The sequence below is a fragment of the Zingiber officinale genome, chromosome 2A (assembly GCF_018446385.1).
Source record: "Zingiber officinale cultivar Zhangliang chromosome 2A, Zo_v1.1, whole genome shotgun sequence".
Classification (NCBI taxonomy): Eukaryota; Viridiplantae; Streptophyta; class Magnoliopsida; order Zingiberales; family Zingiberaceae; genus Zingiber; species Zingiber officinale.
Genome location: NC_055988.1, coordinates 163,476,256 through 163,494,073, shown reverse-complemented (window position 1 = coordinate 163,494,073; position 17,818 = coordinate 163,476,256). Strand labels below are relative to the sequence as shown.

Below are 17,818 nucleotides of genomic sequence, written 5' to 3'. Positions count from 1 at the left end.
GGGGTTGACTTTGAGGTCCAGGAGTCCTGAACCCAACTTTTATCATCATCGACGTGGACGTTGACCGTTGCGTCGGGGATAGAAATCTATCCCACTCCAGGCGCCCGGAACCCTTCCAGGCACCCCAACCAAGGTTATAAATACATCCTTGGTCCAGAAGCTGAACAACAACAAGCATTCTTGCAACAATATTTGTACCACTATGTGAAAATCTGGAATAGACTTCGCAATTATTTACTTCGGCAATCAATATTTGTGAAGTAATATATTACAATCAACTTCAATAATAAATTTGATGTAGTAAATACTATTTTAGGCTTCATAGATATAAAAAGGCGGGGCTCACTTCTAATTTTATCTAACATTTTACTTCATAATATAAATTTGATGAAGTAAAAAGTTACAATATCAAACTAATATATTTAAGTGGTGAAGTAATAACTTTGAACTGGTTTTAAAAAATTTCCCTATTGAACTGGTTAATATTTTCCACGCATGCGAACCAAACCCTACTCCCTCTTAACCATTTTTTTGTCGTTTCGGTTCTCACCCAGCGCGCCTCTTCCCTCTTCCCTTGTTCGTGTTTTTTCGCCCGACGCACCTGGCGCCTCTTCCCTCTTCCTTTTTTCCGTCGTTTCGCATCTCACCAGGCGATCTTTGACTCCCCCTCGTCACGTACGGAGATCCACTTCACCCAGCGACCTTCGAGTCCCACCTCCCACCCCAACGCACGGAGATCCTTTCCTCTCTACAACGCTAGGTTTTGTTCCCTTACTGACCCCTTCTTTCCTTTCCTCTCTGCCTCTCCGTTATGTTTCTGATTCTCCCATGGATTTTTTTTTTTTGTATAATGAACTGCTAAGATGCTCCAAAGGTCCTATTATTAAGCAGATTTACTTCAATCATAAAGTGTTAGGGTGATTTAGTTCTTATTCTTGTTAGGGTTATTTTTCTTGTCAATACATGATTCTGTTGATTTAGAATTTGGTATTGTGATTTTTTTATAGTGCTTATAGTAACATCATTGAAGATGTAATTTCCTATCCAAAGCATAATTAGTATTTTGTATTTGGTATTGATTGGTGATTTGCAAAAGTTTTATGGTAGCTGGATCAAGTACAGTAACTTTTGGATGTTTTTCCAAGTTATCCTTCAAAGAATTAAGAGACAAATAATAATGATACTTAGAGCAAATTAAAGCCAATATGATGATAAAGGTACTGCATTCTTATATTTGATTGATATGCTATTGGCTATTGCTTTTGAGAATGCTTCTCTTGCCTGTGTCATGAAAACCTCAAGGATATCTTGTTGTAGTATGTGTTTGAAGAATTTCATCTCAATCATGACAATATATGAAAGCCTCACATGACTTCTAAAATTGGGTGTCAATATATGATTTTTTTGTGTGTTCATTTTTTTGGTGTGTCGCATGACTTCTACAATTTTTGTGTGTCACTATATGACTTATTGCAATAGATTTTACAAATTAAAGTTTCATGGATTTTACATTTTGAACACAAATGTTGTATTTGTTTTTTTAACTTTTGTTTATTCACTTTAATATCTTCAGATTTTGACCCATTTGTTTGGAGATTTTGCTTGATTGAAATGGATAAAACCTGGATATACTTGGATAGAAGGTCCAAACAGTATGAGGAGGGTGTGGAACAATTCATTAGAAATTGTTTGCAGAATCCCAATATTGACCCCAATGATATTCATTGTCCTTGTTGCAAATGTATCAATCTTAAGAAAGGACCGGTTAAGTCCATTTTAGAGCATCTTTATTTCCATGGTTTTAGTCAAAATTATGTGAATTGGATTTGACATGGTGAGCCTGCCAAAGATGATAAAGCAAAAGGGAGTGTCAACCAAGAGCCAATTAACAATTATTATGATAACTTTGAAACCGCTCATATGTGTGAGGCAGCGTATGATAACTATACAGAAAATCCTGAAGAATTTATGAAATTTTTAGAGGAATCAGAGAAGTCATTGTATAAGGGATGTCAACGTTACACAAAATTGAGTGCACTTGTGAAACTGTACAATACCAAAGCAAAGCATGGAATGAGTGATGCTCTATTTTCAGATCTACTATTAGATTTTGGGGATATGCTGTCAATTAATCACAATCTACCATCTTCAATGTATGAGGTAAAAAAGACATTGAGTTGTTTGGCATTGACTCATGAAAAGATTCATGCTTGTTCCAATGATTGTATTCTTTATAGGAAGCAATATAAAAACTGTGTAAGCTGCCCTAAATGTGGTTTGTCACGATGGAAGCTAACGAAAAACAAGGTTGAGATGAAAGGTGTTCCTGCTAAGGTGGTTTGGTATTTCCCTCCCATTCCAAGATTTAAGCACATGTTTAAATCTTTAGAGACCTTAAGAAATTTAACATGGCATGCAGATTCTACAAGAGTTGTTGATCAGTTACGTCATCCAGTTGATTCACCATCATGGAAGTTGGTGGATCATTTGTGGCCCGACTTTGAAAGTGAGCCGAGAAATCTTCGCCTAGCACTTGCAGCTGATGGCATTAATCCTCATAGCAACCTTAGTAGTCGGTACAGTTGTTGGCCAATCATGTTGGCCAACTATAATTTACCTCCAAATATGTGCATGAAAAGGAAATACTGTTGGTTGCTACTCGAAAAACCTAGAGGTTCCACTGTACAAAAATTTTGTACAAAGGTCTGAACCTTTTCCTATCTATCATGTGTTCTTTTAAATTAAATTTTGGATCGCCTGCGGAACTTAACACGTTTGATCCAAAACTTAATATATTTGTTCTTTTAGGTTTTGACTTGGATCTCCTGCGGAACTTAACACGTTCGACCCAAATCACCTTAAGTTATTAATTCCATTAAATATTAATTTCCATAATTGGTTCCCAGTACTGACGTGGCGAGGCACACGACCTTCTTGGATATGGGAGCAACCACCACCGACTAGACAAAACCTTTTATAGAAAGCTAATATTTAATTTCCTAAAATAACTTTAGGTTAACCGAAAAGAACAATCAAATCACAAGGAAAATAAAAAACAAAAGAACACAACATCGAAAAACATATTCGAAATTCTAGAATCGTAAGCCTCTTGTATTTGGTATTATTTTCATAAATAACTAGTATGATGCAGAAAGAAAAATTACTAGTTATACCTTGTAGAAAAACCTCTTGATCTTCTACCGTATTCCTCTTCTAACCTCGGACGTTGTGTGGGCAACGATCTTCCGAGATGAGAAACCACCAAGCACCTTCTTCTTCTCCTAGCTAGGTTCGGCCAACACAAAGAAGCTTCACCAAGGACGAAGAACAAAACACCAACCAAGCTCCAAGGGATACAAGCTTTCTCTCCTTCTTCTTCTTCTTCTCCAAGTAGTATCCGGCCACCACAAGAACTCCAAGCAAGAGATAAGTTTCGGCCACCACAAAAGAGGAAGAAAGGAAGAGGATGGCCGGCCACAATAATTTTCTTCAAGGATGAATAATTTCGGCCACCACCAATGCTCCAAGGGATGCTAGAGATGAGACTTGCTTTCTCTCCTTCTTCTCCTTCCTTGATCCGGCCACAAACAAAAGCTCCACCAAGAAGATAGGTTTCGGCCAACAAGAGGAGAAGAGAGAAAGGGAAGGGCCGGCCACCACACCAAAGAAAAGAGGGAGAAAAATAATAGAGGTTGTTTTTTTTGAAGGCACCCCTACCCCTTCTTTTATATTCCTTGGCTTTGGCAAATAAGGAAATTTATTTATAATAAAATTTCCTTAACTTTCCTTGACAACAATTAATTAAGAAAAAATTAAATAAATTTTCCTAATTAATTGTATGTGGCCGGCCACCTCATGTAGAGCAATTAGGATAATTTTAATCAACAATTAAAACTTCCTTTTTTGTCTTTGGAAATTTTAAAAAATAAAATTTCCTTTTAAAATCCCTTCATGGTTGATAAAAAGAAATTTCTATAATTTTAATTTTTAACATGTGAATAATTTTTCAGAGAGAAAAAATAAAATATCTTTCCAATCTACAAATAAGGAAAGAGATCTAATCTCTTTCTTTTAATCTTTTTGTAGATCTTTTTAAAGAGAGATATTTTAATTTTAATTCTCTGTAATAAATTATATCTTCCACATAATAAAAATTAAAATTAAAATTCTTTTTAATTTAATGGGGGTCGGCCACCTAAGCTTGGGTTCAAGCTAGGGCCGGCCACCCATGAACCAAGGCTTGGCCGGCCCCTTTCTCATGGGTATGAAGGTGGGTATAGGTGGGTATAGTACTCTATAAATAAGAAGCTACGATAGGAACCGAGAGGAGGAATTGGTTTTGGTCTCCCGATAAAATTAAGCATCCCGTGTTCGCCCCGAACACACAACTTAATTTTATCAATAATAATTCATTCCACTAGAGAACTATTATTGAACTACCGCACCAATCCCAAATTACATTTTTGGGCTCCTTCTTATTATGAGTGTGTTAGTCTCCCTGTGTTTAAGATATCGAATGTCCACTAATTAAGTGAGTTACTGACAACTCATTTAATTAATATCTTAGTCCAAGAGTAGTACCACTCAACCTTATTATCATGTCGGACTAAGTCCACCTGCAGGGTTTAACATGACAATCCTTATGAGCTCCTCTTGAGGACATTATCAACCTAGTATCTCTAGGACACAGTTTCCTTCTATAATCAACAACACACACTATAAGTGATACCATTTCCCAACTTATCGTGCTTATTGATTCATCGAACTAAATCTCACCCATTGATAAATTAAAGAAATAAATATCAAATATATGTGCTTGTTATTATATTAGGATTAAGAGCACACACTTCCATAATAACCGAGGTCTTTGTTTCTTTATAAAGTCAGTATAAAAGAAACGACCTCAAATGGTCCTACTCAATACACTCTGAGTGTACTAGTGTAATTATACAGTCAAGATAAACTGATACCTAATTACACTACGACCTTCCAATGGTTTGTTCCTTTCCATTATGGTCGTGAGCTACTGTTTATAATTTATAAGATACTGATAACATGATCCTCTGTGTGTGACACCACACACCATGTTATCTACAATATAAATTAATTGAACAACTACATTTATCATAAATGTAGACATTTGACCAATGTGATTCTTATTTCTAGATAAATGTTTATACCAAAAGTTAGGCTTTTAGTATACACTCTAACAAATACATCATGCTAACTATGCTCATTTCAGGGCCTAAGCAGCCTGGAAACGATATTGATGTCTATCTGGAGGTGTTAGTTGAAGATTTGCAACAATTGTGGGAAGGAGTTGATGGAGTCTACGATGCTTATCGAAGGCAGTTCTTCACTCTTAAAGTAGTCTTATTATGGACCATCAATGACTTTCCTGCCTATGGTAACCTTAGTGGATGTACTACACATGGTTATTATGCATGTCCAATATGCGGAGAAGATACTTATGCAAGTCACTTGGAAAATGGGAAGAAAATGTCATTTGCTGACCATAGACGATTCCTATCACGGTTTCATCCCTATCGTAGGCAAATGAAGGAGTTTAATGGCATGGAGGAACTTGGAGAAGCAGCTAGACCATTATCTGGGATTAAGTTGTTTGACAAACTTTCTGACATAAGGTGTGAGTTTGGAAAGAGGATAAGTGTGAGAGGGAAAAAAAAGAATGCAAAGGCTAATATATTGGAAGTCAATATAGAAGAAAAAGATTTAGGAGCAACAATTTTCAGAAAATATTGGAAGAAGAAGTCAATCTTTTTTAATATTCCTTACTGGAAACACCTGCATGTAAGGCATTGTCTCGATGTTATGCACATCGAGAAAAATATCTTTGAATCCCTCATTAATACTTTGATGAATGTTAAAGGAAAAAACCAAGGATAATGTGGCAGCTAGGTTGGACATGGTTGAGATGGGAATTAGGCCTGAATTAACACCTATATTTGGGGAGAAGAGAACATATCTTCCTCTTGCTGCGTGCTCATTCACAAAAAAAGAAAAGTTACAGGTGTGCAAGTCATTAAAGGATATAAAAGTTCCAGAAGGTTTCTCTTCGAATATGAATAATATTGTGTGCATGGATCAGTTGAAGTTGACTTGCTTGAAATCCCATGATTGTCATGTTTTAATGCATCATTTCTTGCCAATAGTTATACGTGATGCGCTGCCAAAACATGTTAGATATGCTATCATAAGATTATGCTTCTTCTTCAAAGATATTTGTTGCAAAGTTATAGATGTAGCCAAGTTAGATAAGTTGCAATCTGACTTGGTTGTTACACTCTGCTTATTGGAGCAATATTTTTCCCCATCTTTCTTCGATATCATGCTTCACTTAACTGTCCATCTTGTTCGAGAAGTCCGATTATGTGGGCCAGTTTACTTCAGATGGATGTATCCATTTGAAAGATACATGAAGGTGCTTAAGAGTTATGTAGGCAGTCGAAAACATCCTGAAGGTTGCATTGTTCAAAGATATTTAGCAGAAGAAGCAATTGAGTTTTGTTCAGAATACCTCAATGACGTTGATCCTATTGGAGTTCCTCAATCAATTCGAGACCCAAAAGCAAATGTTTCTGGCTTGCAAGCATGCAACACACCAATTATAGTGCAACAAGTTGATCTGCAACAAGCACATTTGACTGTGCTAGAAAATATGGAGGAAGTATCTCCCTATATAATGTAAGTGTATTGTATTATTTATGATTCTGCATATGTACTTGAGATTATCTAATGTTTCACACAAATTTATATATTAATACTTCTACAGTGAGCATAAAACCTTTTTGAAATCAATGTTTCCCAAAAAAGAGAAAGATGAAAGGTGGATACAAGATGCTCACAACAAGAGGTTTATTGATTGGTTTCGTACAAAGGTGGATACCATATTGATTAAATTTTTACTATCATTTGTACAGAACAACTTATATTTACTTTTTTTAATCACCATATTCAAATTGATTACATGTTAGGTGGCTGCTGAAATTGACAGTTGCAATGGTGGAACAACATCGACATTAACATGGTTGGCCCATGGACCTCGTGCATAAATTATTAAGTACAATAGTTATGTGATAAATGGCAATTTATACCAAACAAAGGCGCGGGGTGATGACAGAGTTTGCCAAAACAGTGGGGTTTCTTTAGTTGCCAACACCATGCTTGTATGTAGTGCTAAAGATAAGAATCTCTTGCTAGCTGATGTGTCTTTTTATGTAGTGATTGAAGAAATATGGGAATTAGACTATCATCAATTTCACGTTCCTCTTTTCAAATGTGCTTGGGTTGCAAATGACAAAGGAATAATCAACAACGATGAATGTGGCTTCACCTTTGTCAACTTGAACAAACGAGGACACAAGAATGACGAATTTGTGCTTGCAAGTCAAGTCAACCAAGTCTTTTATATTGATGATCCATTACAAAAGGGGTGGTCAATTGTGCTCCCAGTTCCAAATAGATGTTATGAGGGAGATGATGATGATTGGAGCAGTATTCCTGATTCTAGACCAATTGATGATATTGATACTCATTGCATTCCTACTCAAGAAAGATATTTTAGATCGGAAATTGAGGGTGTTTGGGTCACAAAAAATAAAAAATAATGTTTTTCATTTTTATGTAATGGTTTTGTTATGAACATAAAGAAATGTTTTATGCACTTTAAAAAATTATTTATGCAATTCTATGATAAGTTTATGTCTGTGTTGGTATTTATTTATAATTGTGTTAGTGTAATTATATATGTCATGTTTATGTTATTATTATTGTACAAATTTTAATTGGTTTCATTTATATTCTTATACAGACAATACTAGATGGGTCGTAAAAAACAAGGAGTAGCAGTTGAGGAGATACATGGAATAGTCGATGCTGAGCTACATGGAGTAGCCGATGCAGAGCTACATGAAGTTACTGATAGAGAAGAACGTTCTGTAGATGTGCAGAAGAACAAACGAGGTCCTACATCAATGTGTAAACTCACTGCAGCTACAAGATGGGTAAAAAAAGTGAAGATTGATTATGATGACATGGGGTGGCCATTATACAATACAAATGGAAAGGCATTGCAATCATACATTGGCTCTGTTGCTAGAACCATGGTGTCAATCAACATAAAGTCTTGGCCTAGTGTTCCAGAAAATATAAAACAAAAATTGTGGGAAGAGATCTCGGTAAGATTTATATATACATACAATCCAAAATCAAGTTAGCTTTCCAACTCTCTGCTATTATTGTTTTATTTAATCCATTCTTGTCATATAGTTGTATAATTATCCAGCTTGTATGTTTATTAGTTTCTTATTCCTATTCAACTTATCTATTAATAGTACTAACTAATTTTTTGTGTTGCAGAATGTGTTTGAATTAGCACCACAAAGTGAATCTGCTGTGATGAATTCAGCATCTCAAAAGTGACGAGATTTCAAAAACAAACTCACTAGCAGATTTGTTTGGCCAAATATAGGTAATCCTGAAAATTTAAGTTCTCCACCGAGTCAATATCATATTCCAAAAGCAGTTTGGAAAGCATTTGTAGATGAGAGACTCCATCCATCATGGGAGGTACGCACCCATATGGTGTTAACTGGAAATTTGGCTTATATAACTTCTTGTCTTAGAAAGAATAGTGTTGTTTGTACTTTTGCATTTGCAAGTTCATGTATTTATTATGGTGTTATTTGTTTGTTTGCATTTGCAATTTTTGTAATGGTGCAGTTGCAATTTGAAATATCATTCAAATGCTTACACGTTTTTTCCAATTTGTTTATTCCAATTTGCTTCATGTTCATTTTTTTATTTATTTTGTAATGGTGTTCATTTTATTTATTATTCCAATTTGTTTATTTTGTAATGGTGTTCATTCCAATTTCCAATTTGTTTATTCCAATTTGCTTCATATTCAAATGCTTCATGCTTCATGCTTACACGTAATGGTGCGTCCAGCATTTCCAATTTGTCCCAATTTGCTTCAGCTCTAACTCGTCCCAATTTGCTTCAGCTCCAATTTACAATTTTTGTAATGGTGCGTCCAGCATTTCCAATTTGCAATTCTTTGTTCATTATATTCATTCAAGTGCTGGACGTTTTTTTGAATTTGCAATTGCTGTTCGTTTTTTGTTCATTTGCAATTGATGTTCGTTTTTTGTTCATTCCAATTGCTTTTCATTTTTTTCCAATTTGCAAGTGCTGGACGTGTTTTTGAATTTGCAATTGCTGGTCATTTTTTGTTCATTTGCAGGTTATTCATTTGCATGTTTTTTATTCATTTGCAGGTTGTTCAATTGCTGTTCCTTTTTTTGTTCGTTTTTTTTATTCATGTGCAGGTTATTCGTGAATTTGCAATTTGTTCATTTGCTGGCTGTTGTTGAATGTATTTTCTATGTAGGTTATTCATGAAAAGCAAAAAGAACGAACGATGCATTATAAATATCATCACAGATTGTCTCGCAAAAGCTACATTGGCTTAGAGGCTGAATTGGTAAGCTACCATGCATTATACTTGGCATTTTCAAGCAAGTATTTAATATTATGTAACTGATCATTTTTGGAATTGTAGAGGGAGAAAAAATTAATTGCTGAAAATGAGGAAGTTGATAGATCGTTGCTTTGGCGTAAAGCTCGTGAGGACAAATCTGGCAACATTACAAATATGGAGATAGCAGAAGTTGCTGAAAAAATTGTAAATGTTTATTTTTATCTAATTTTCATATTGTCTAGCTAAATAATATTGGAATTTTTGGATTAATTTGTTACATCCCTAATTGTAGGATGACTTATTGGAAAAGAAGATGAAAGGAGAGTTCAAACCTTCTGGGATGAACGATGTATTAACCACTGCATTAGGAAATCAGGAACACTATGGACGAGTTAGAGGTGTGGGAGGATGCGTAAAACCCCAACTCTACTTTAAAACTGCAAGAAAGAATAGGGAATTAGTCCCAAAGGATTTGATCGATAACTTCAAAGAACAATCGGAGGAGAATAAGAGCTTGAAGGTTGAAGTAGAGAGATTGAAGGCTCAACTTGCTAAGGTCATTAATAATCAAACTTGTGAGGTTGTGATATCGAATAAGTCCTCAAACATGAACGACCCAAATTGGAGAGATGATGTGGAGGTTTATGAATGTGGCACTTCAAACTTGGAGGTTCTATATTTCTCAATTTTATGTCAAATTAATTTTTGTTTTCAAATTCACATATTTATATACAATTTCTTATTGTTCTTATAGGGAAAAAAATGTAACTTGGCTGTGAAACAACGTGAAAATGTGGTGGCGTATGGCACAATACTATCAAAAGGAGGCCCAAATATATTGATTCATCATGTTGCACTTGGGGAAGGGAATTTCAAGGTATCTATTGATGTTGTCTTAGATGAAGAAGCAGAACTTCCAATCCCAATTCGGTCTGGACCAACAATCGTCAATGATGCTGTTGGAACAATTGTTGCTTGGCCTAAAGAGTTGGTCATTTTACCAACGAAGAAGGTATTTTCAATTTTCTTGAAAAGTTGATATTTGAAAAAACCTTAATCATTTGAATACTCATATGAATATTTTAACATATTGTAGAAGAATATGCAACATCAATCATTTGCTCCTTCGGATGTTCATGGTGATCAGGACAAGTACAAGGAAATTGAAAAAACTTTGTCGATGGCATGCAAGTATATCTATTCATATGTTATCAGATTGATGCCTAAAGATGAGAGCATACACATAGAATTTGATGAAGCTATGTTTGGACGTCCTAAAGTGTATGGTTGCTAAGAGAAGATATCTTACACTTTATGGAGATGAAAGAGATAGGTGTCAGACAAATTTTGGTTTACATGGGGTATGTTATGTGTTAAATACAATATTTGTTCACATGCTTTGCTTTGTTCACAAAATTTGTTCACATGTTTTTGCTTTGGTTTACATGGCGTATATTTATATTTTTCATTACTTTGTCATTACCTTTCAATTACCTTGCAGTTACCTTTACAAATACTTGAAGAAAGAAAATAGAGCCCAGTATGTGTCATTTGTGGATCCTGGTCACATACCTACATGCGGTGTGGGTGAAGAAGGTAGCAAATTATCACAACATATTGCTGCTCAGTTGGGAGCATCGAACAGAGATACCATATGCTTCATCCCATATAACATTGGGTAAGATTTTAATTATTTATCATTTCCTACTACATGCTAGTTAATGTTATATTTTTATTTGTGCAGGTACCATTGGATCTTGACTATAATTAATGAAGATAATAATATGATATATTTATTGGACTCTTTGAGTAACAGGAACCGAGATCATGCTTGGCAAACTATTGTGACCAAGTAAGTAGTAACTTATGTTGACTTTGAATGCATTCAATTCATTATAGATTGAAAAAATAATTTTCTATTTTTTACAATGTAGTGGGGTCAAGATATACAATGCATCAAGGGGTATTTCAAAAGGACCAGGTTTTAAACAATTGACAGTATGTATTGTGACTATGTATTTAGACATCAATTAATAATTCTTATTATTATGATTGTTCCTTCTTGCATAACATTTTCAATTTCATTAGGGTATCTTAAACAAAATGGTGGCGTTGAATGTGGATATTGTGTGATGCGGTACATGAAAGAGATAGTCTTAGATGAATATCCACAATTGGAGAGGAAGGTGAATATTTTTTTTATGAAATATTTTATTTATAAAATATTAACTTATTTTTCATTGATCCTCAAACTTTTGTTAATGATTCAGTTTGCAGCATCAAAAAACAAACAATATTACAATCAATCTCAGAATGATGAAGTCAGAAGTGAATGGAGCGAATTCGTCTATTTCTATGTGGGTGCCTAAGTGTAGGCTATGCTACAAATTTTAGATTGTATTTAAAGATTTATGGATACAAAAAGTTTTTGGGTTGTGGTTAAACATTTGTTTTATGAATACACTTTTGGATTATATTTGATAGATATTTGTTCAATTTTAGTGATGAAAACTATTGTGTTATAGCAAAATATTATGATATACACTTTTGTCAATTAAATTTGTATCGTAGTAAAATATAGTCAACTACTTCGATACTATAAATAAAAATGATGAAGTAATACAACACATAAGACTTCAATAAATTTAAATACTATCGTAGTTAAAGAAACTATTTACTTGGCCACGTGATTAAAATTGTTGAAGTCGTTTGTATGTATTACTGCGCTAACTTAAATTGTTGAAGTGTAGTAAAATATGCTTTCCTACTTCCATACTACGATGAAGTAATACAATAACAATTACTTCGATAAAGCTAAAATATGTAGAAGTAATATTATATATTTACTACACTATAATATAAACAATTGTGAAGTCGTAACTCCTTTAAACTTCGTCAGACAATGTAACCTATGCAGTAATATGTCATCAACTACTTCGATATTTTTACTGGTCTTGATGAAGTAATAGCGGTTTTTTACTTCGAAAACGGTCTGATTTTGAACCGGTTTTGGACCGGTGATAGACTTCGGTAATCGTGTGTCGAAGTAAAAAATTAACCCTTTTACTTCACGTGTGTCTACTTCGGTAAATATCTACCTATTACTTCGGATAATATCCGAAGTCTATTCTAGATTTTTCACATAGTGATACACGCTTTAATTTCCATTTAGCTTCTCACTTTCTGTGCTTCATGCTGTAAAGAGGCTTCTCCGCCTGAAGGAGATTTTTAGTGCGCATTCACCTCCTTGGATTAACAACTTCCCCGATTGTAACCAAGTAAAATTTCGGTGCCTCTGTCTTTCAGTTCATTTCTTATTTTATTTATGTAAGTGTTCTTTATTTAAGTTAATTGTCTAATAAGGGTTCGTTTTGTTTTAATTTGTGTAGGGTTATTCAACCCCCCTTCTAGCCAACCAACGATCCCTACAACCTTCATTTCATCTCACAATGGCTTGCTTTATCATTTTAAACATAGATGTGAGATGCTAGGATGATACTAATAATTCACTTATATTTATGGTATTTTGATGAGTTATGAAATGTATCATAATTAATGGGCATTTTGCCCATAGATCATAATTGGATATTTCAAATGTTTTGAAAATAATTCTATATTTTATTTATTGTGGCATAGCTATTTTGAAACATATAATTGCAAAACTAGGTTTCAAAGTGATACGAATTTGAGTTGTTTTCAAAGTTTTTGAGTTTTTATCAAAACTTTAAAAATATAATGAATTTTCATGAATACATATGTTTCCTAGTTAAAGGACATTATAAAAAAAAAATGTGTTCAAAATTTCATGATTTTTTGAATTTTCTGAAATTTTTTATATAAGTTGGCTTCAAAAGGCTGAAATTGGGATTGACTTTGTGTCACTCGACTGCAACAGTTATCAGTCAACTGGTAGCTATTTTCTAGCACTTTCAGAAGCTGATTTTGGGTATTTTTAAGTCAACATTGATACCATAGTGTACTTGGAAGATAAGTGTAATTTTTTTTATGGTGTCAAAGTGGGAGAAATGAGAAGGTTTAAGTTAGAAACTTTTATTTCTCTATTTTGTGCAAAACTTGAAAATTGAGTGATAGAGCATATGTTAAGGGGGAGCTTAGGTTTTATACTATGCTTGTAATTTTCAAGTTGTTATTATTTGTATCTAACTTAAACATATACCATACATCAAAAAGGGGGAGATTGTTGGTGTAATCGACCTAAGTTTAATCGGTACGATCATAGTTTTGATATGTGTGTCAAAAAGTTTAAGTTAGGCTTTCATATTGGTTTGATATGTGTGTTTGAGTCATGTAGGACTTGGTAAAACACACATGAGGAGCTTGGTGTGGCTAAGCTTGGGAAGCTCATCCTAGGGCTCGAGTCCTTGAGACGGTGAAGGATGATGTGGGAGATATCCGAGGGACCGCCAGACGATGAGCAATGGAGTTGAGCCGAGGGAAGCGGACTTCAAGGCAATATGAAGGATGACACGGAGAGGAGCCACGGGCTCGGGTGCATCTAAGGGATGAAGGCCGAGGAAGAGGGCTTCAAGGACGATTCCGGAGAAGATGAGTGTGAGTATGTAACGGGACCAGTCGACTGATGAAAGTTGCAGTTGACTGGTCCAGTCGATTGCTCAGTCCATTGGAAGCGAACAGAAGCATTCTATTCACTCAGCCAACAGCGACCAGTCGATTGGTACTTTTACCAATCGACTGGTAAGTGGTCGTTTGTGACCGTTGGCATTCTGCGATGTAGCTGTTGGCCACAGCCCAACGGTAGCATCAGTCGACTGATGGAAATACCAGTCAACTGATGCCAGATGAGTTGATACTGTAATCAACTCTCTTCTCTTATTTAAGAAGAGCTTTGGGACATGAAGGAGGTTACTTATGCTCATTGAATAAATCCTAAGTCTCTGTCCAAAGCTTCCAAGTCTTTCTCTTCCTCCTAAACGTAAGTGTTAGAATGTATACTAAAAGCCTAGCTTTTGGTATAAAACATTTATCTAGAAATAAGAATCACATTGGTCAAATGTCTACATTTGTGATAAATGTAGTTGTTCAATTAATTTATACTGTAGATAACATAGTATGTGGTGCCACATGCAGAAGATGATGTTATCAGTACCTTATAAATTATAAACAGTAGCTCACGACCAAAATGGAAAGGAACAAACCATTAGAATGTCGTAGTGTAATTAGGTATCAGTTTATCTTGACTGTATAATTACACTAGTACACTTAGAGTGTATTGAGTAGAACCATTTGAGGTCGTTTCTTTTATACTGACTTTATAAAGAAACAAAGACCTCGGTTATTATGGAAGTGTGTGCTCTTAATCCTAATATAATAACAAGCACATATATTTGATATTTATTTCTTTAATTTATCAATGGGTGAGATTTAGTTCGATGAATCAATAAGCCCGATAAGTTGGGAAATGGTATCACTTATAGTGTGTGTTGTTGATTATAGAAGGAAACTGTGTCCTAGAGATACTAGGTTGATAATGTCCTCAAGAGGAGCTCATAAGGATTGTCATGTTAAACCCTGCAGGTGGACCTAGTCCGACATGATGATAAGGTTGAGTGGTACTACTCTTGGACTAAGATATTAATTAAATGAGTTGTCAGTAACTCACTTAATTAGTGGACATTCGATATCTTAAACACAGGGAGACTAACACACTCATAATAAGAAGGAGCCCAAAAATATAATTTGGGATTGGTGCGGTAGTTCAATAATAGTTCTCTAGTGGAATGAATTATTATTGATAAAATTAAGTTGTGTGTTCAGGGCGAACACGGGATGCTTAATTTTATCGGGAGACCAAAACTAATTCCTCCTCTCGGTCCCTATCGTAGCCTCTTATTTATAGAGTACTATACCCACCTATACCCACCTTCTATACCCACCTAAAGGGGGTCGGCCAAGCTAGCTTGGGAACCAAGCTAGGGTCGGCCTAGGTATAAATTGGGGTGGTCGACCCTAGCTTGAACCCAAGCTAGAGGGGTCGGCCAAATTAAATTAAAAAAGAATTTTAATTTTAATTTTTATTATGTGGAAGATATAATTTATTAAAGATAATTAAAATTAAATTATCTCTCTTGTAAAAGATCTACAAAAGATTAAAGAAAGCGATTAGATCTCTTTCCTTATTTGTAGATTGGTGAGATATTTTATTTTCTCTTTAAAAATTATTCACATGTTGTAAAATTAAAATTATAGAAATTTCTTTTTATCAACCATGAAGAGATTTTGAAGAGAAATTTTAATTTTAAAATTTCTGGAAACAAATTAGGAAGTTTTAATTGTTGATTGAAACTTGTCTAATTTGATTTCATGATGTGGCCGACCATTAGAATTTAATTGGGGAAATTTTATTTTATTTTCCTCAATTAAATCATGTCAAGGAAATTAAGGAAATTTTATTGTAATTAAATTCCCTAATTTGCTTAGGCCAAGGAATATAAAAGAAGGGGTGAGGGTGCCTTCATGAGAGACAACCTCTATTATTTCTCTCCCTCTTTTGTTCCTTGATGTGGCCGGCCATCATCCTCTCCCTCTCTTCTTCTTGTGGTGGCCGAACCTCTCTCTCCCCTTGGAGCTCTTGTGGTGGCCGGATACTACTTGGAGAAGAAGAAGAAGAAGGAGAGAAAGCTATCATCTCTTGGAGCTTGGTTGGTGTTTTGATCTTCTTCCTTGGTGAAGCTTCCTTATTGTTGGTCGAACCTAGCTAGGAGGAGAAGAAGGTGGTTGGTGGTTTCTCATCTCGGAAGATCGTTGCCCACACAACATCCGAGGTTAGAAGAGGAATACGGTAGAAGATCAAGAGGTCTTTCTAGAAGGTATAACTAGTAATTTTTTTTTTCCGCATCGTGCTAGTTATTTATGGAAATAATACCAAATACAAGAGGCTTACGTTCTAGTATTTCGAATATGTTTTTCGAAGTTGTGTTCTTTTATTTTTTTTCCTTGTGTTTTGATTGTTCTTTTTGGTTAACCTAAAGTTATTTTAGGAAATTAAATATTAGATTTCTATAAAAGGTTTTGTCTAGTCGGTGGTGGTTGCTCCCATATCCAAGAAGGACATGTGCCTCGCCACGTCAGTACTGGGAACCAATTATGAAAATTAATATTTAATGGAATTAATAACTTAAGGTGACTTGGGTCGAACATGTTAAGTTCCGCAGGAGATCCAAGTCAAAACCTAAAAGAACAAATAGATTAAGTTTTGGATCAAACGTGTTAAGTTCCGCAGGCGATCCAAAATTTAATTTAAAAGAACACATGGTAGCTAGGAAAAGGTTCAGACCTTTGTACAAAATTTTGTACAGTGGAACCTCTAGGTTTTCCGAGTAGCAACCAACAATTGGTATCAGAGCTAGGGTTTTGCCTCTGTGTATTTGGTATTAGTTTAATTATGCACATGTCATACATAATTTAGGCAGGTTAATAGTAGGATGTGCTAACTTTGTGGATGCATGATCCAACTATTATGGCTTATAGTTATTATGTGTGTGATTGGACCCTTGGACATGTCAAGGGCATTTTATTATGTGTGCATGATTGTATTATAAAATACAGCAGGAGCTGTATTTAGTTTTATTAGGATTTTATTTTTGATCTAGTTATATGTACATTCCTTTTATGGAATATAGGATCGATGGATGTAAATTTTATTTTATGTTCGATCTAATTTACATGTACATTCCTTCGAGGAATATAGGATCAAAATGTAAAATTCTATTTATGTCGCGGATCGAATCTTGCAAAGCGTGGAACCTTCTAAGGACCAGAGGCGCAGCGAAACTAGGAGCAAGATGGATGGCAGTGGCCAAATATGGCAGCAGCTTGGGATGACAACACACAGAGGACAACAAGAGATAAAAGTCATAATAGTTGAAAATTAGATTTTCTATTTATTGCTTTTATATTGTGTTGTGTGTGCATGTTAGTTTATATATTTAGTAGGCTAGCATAGTTAAAATTCCTCATTTATAAATAACTAAGTGGGAGAGGGTTTTGTAAGTAAATCCCATGGTTTCCATTACTGGTTTGTAAGTGATGCAAACAAGCTTGCGCGTTGGCTCTGAGTGCCTTCCTCCATAACAGGTGAGCTTGTTTGTGGATCACTAGAACAGACTTCCATTTTTGGATGACTATAGGAAGTTAATTAAGAGCGTGTGATCTTCCCCAACGGAAGGGGCATAATCTTATTAATGGACTTACTGTCAAGTAATGGTATACACTTAGACACATCTAATAGTATCCTCCCCATCGGAGTCACTGCTATTATTTGTGTGACCAAATGAT

At 34.9% G+C, this 17,818-nt stretch overlaps 2 protein-coding genes across 3 annotated transcripts; both read left to right on the top strand.

Annotated features, from left to right (window-relative positions):
- Positions 1 to 639: 639 nt before the first annotated feature.
- Positions 640 to 8,474, top strand: LOC122040233. Of its 2 annotated transcripts, XR_006128559.1 has the most exons (5): positions 6,386 to 6,705; positions 6,794 to 6,899; positions 6,996 to 7,048; positions 7,832 to 8,198; positions 8,380 to 8,474. XR_006128559.1 is itself a non-coding variant. In XM_042599570.1 (3 exons), the coding sequence occupies exons 2-3, from the start codon at positions 7,842 to 7,844 to the stop codon at positions 8,440 to 8,442; spliced, it is 420 nt and encodes a 139-aa protein (XP_042455504.1). In that variant the 5' UTR covers positions 640 to 760; positions 7,832 to 7,841; the 3' UTR covers positions 8,443 to 8,474. The 2 variants fall into 2 exon arrangements, 1 of the variants encoding a protein (XP_042455504.1); XM_042599570.1 differs by lacking the exons at positions 6,386 to 6,705; positions 6,794 to 6,899; positions 6,996 to 7,048 and adding an exon at positions 640 to 760.
- Positions 8,475 to 8,541: 67 nt separating this feature from the next.
- LOC122044204 lies at positions 8,542 to 10,796 on the top strand. The gene is made up of 6 exons (XM_042604732.1): positions 8,542 to 8,589; positions 9,413 to 9,505; positions 9,584 to 9,706; positions 9,795 to 10,172; positions 10,257 to 10,514; positions 10,599 to 10,796. Exons 2-6 carry the CDS (start codon positions 9,443 to 9,445, stop codon positions 10,794 to 10,796), a joined length of 1,020 nt encoding a protein of 339 aa, XP_042460666.1. The 5' UTR covers positions 8,542 to 8,589; positions 9,413 to 9,442.
- The last annotated feature ends 7,022 nt before the right edge of the window (positions 10,797 to 17,818 follow it).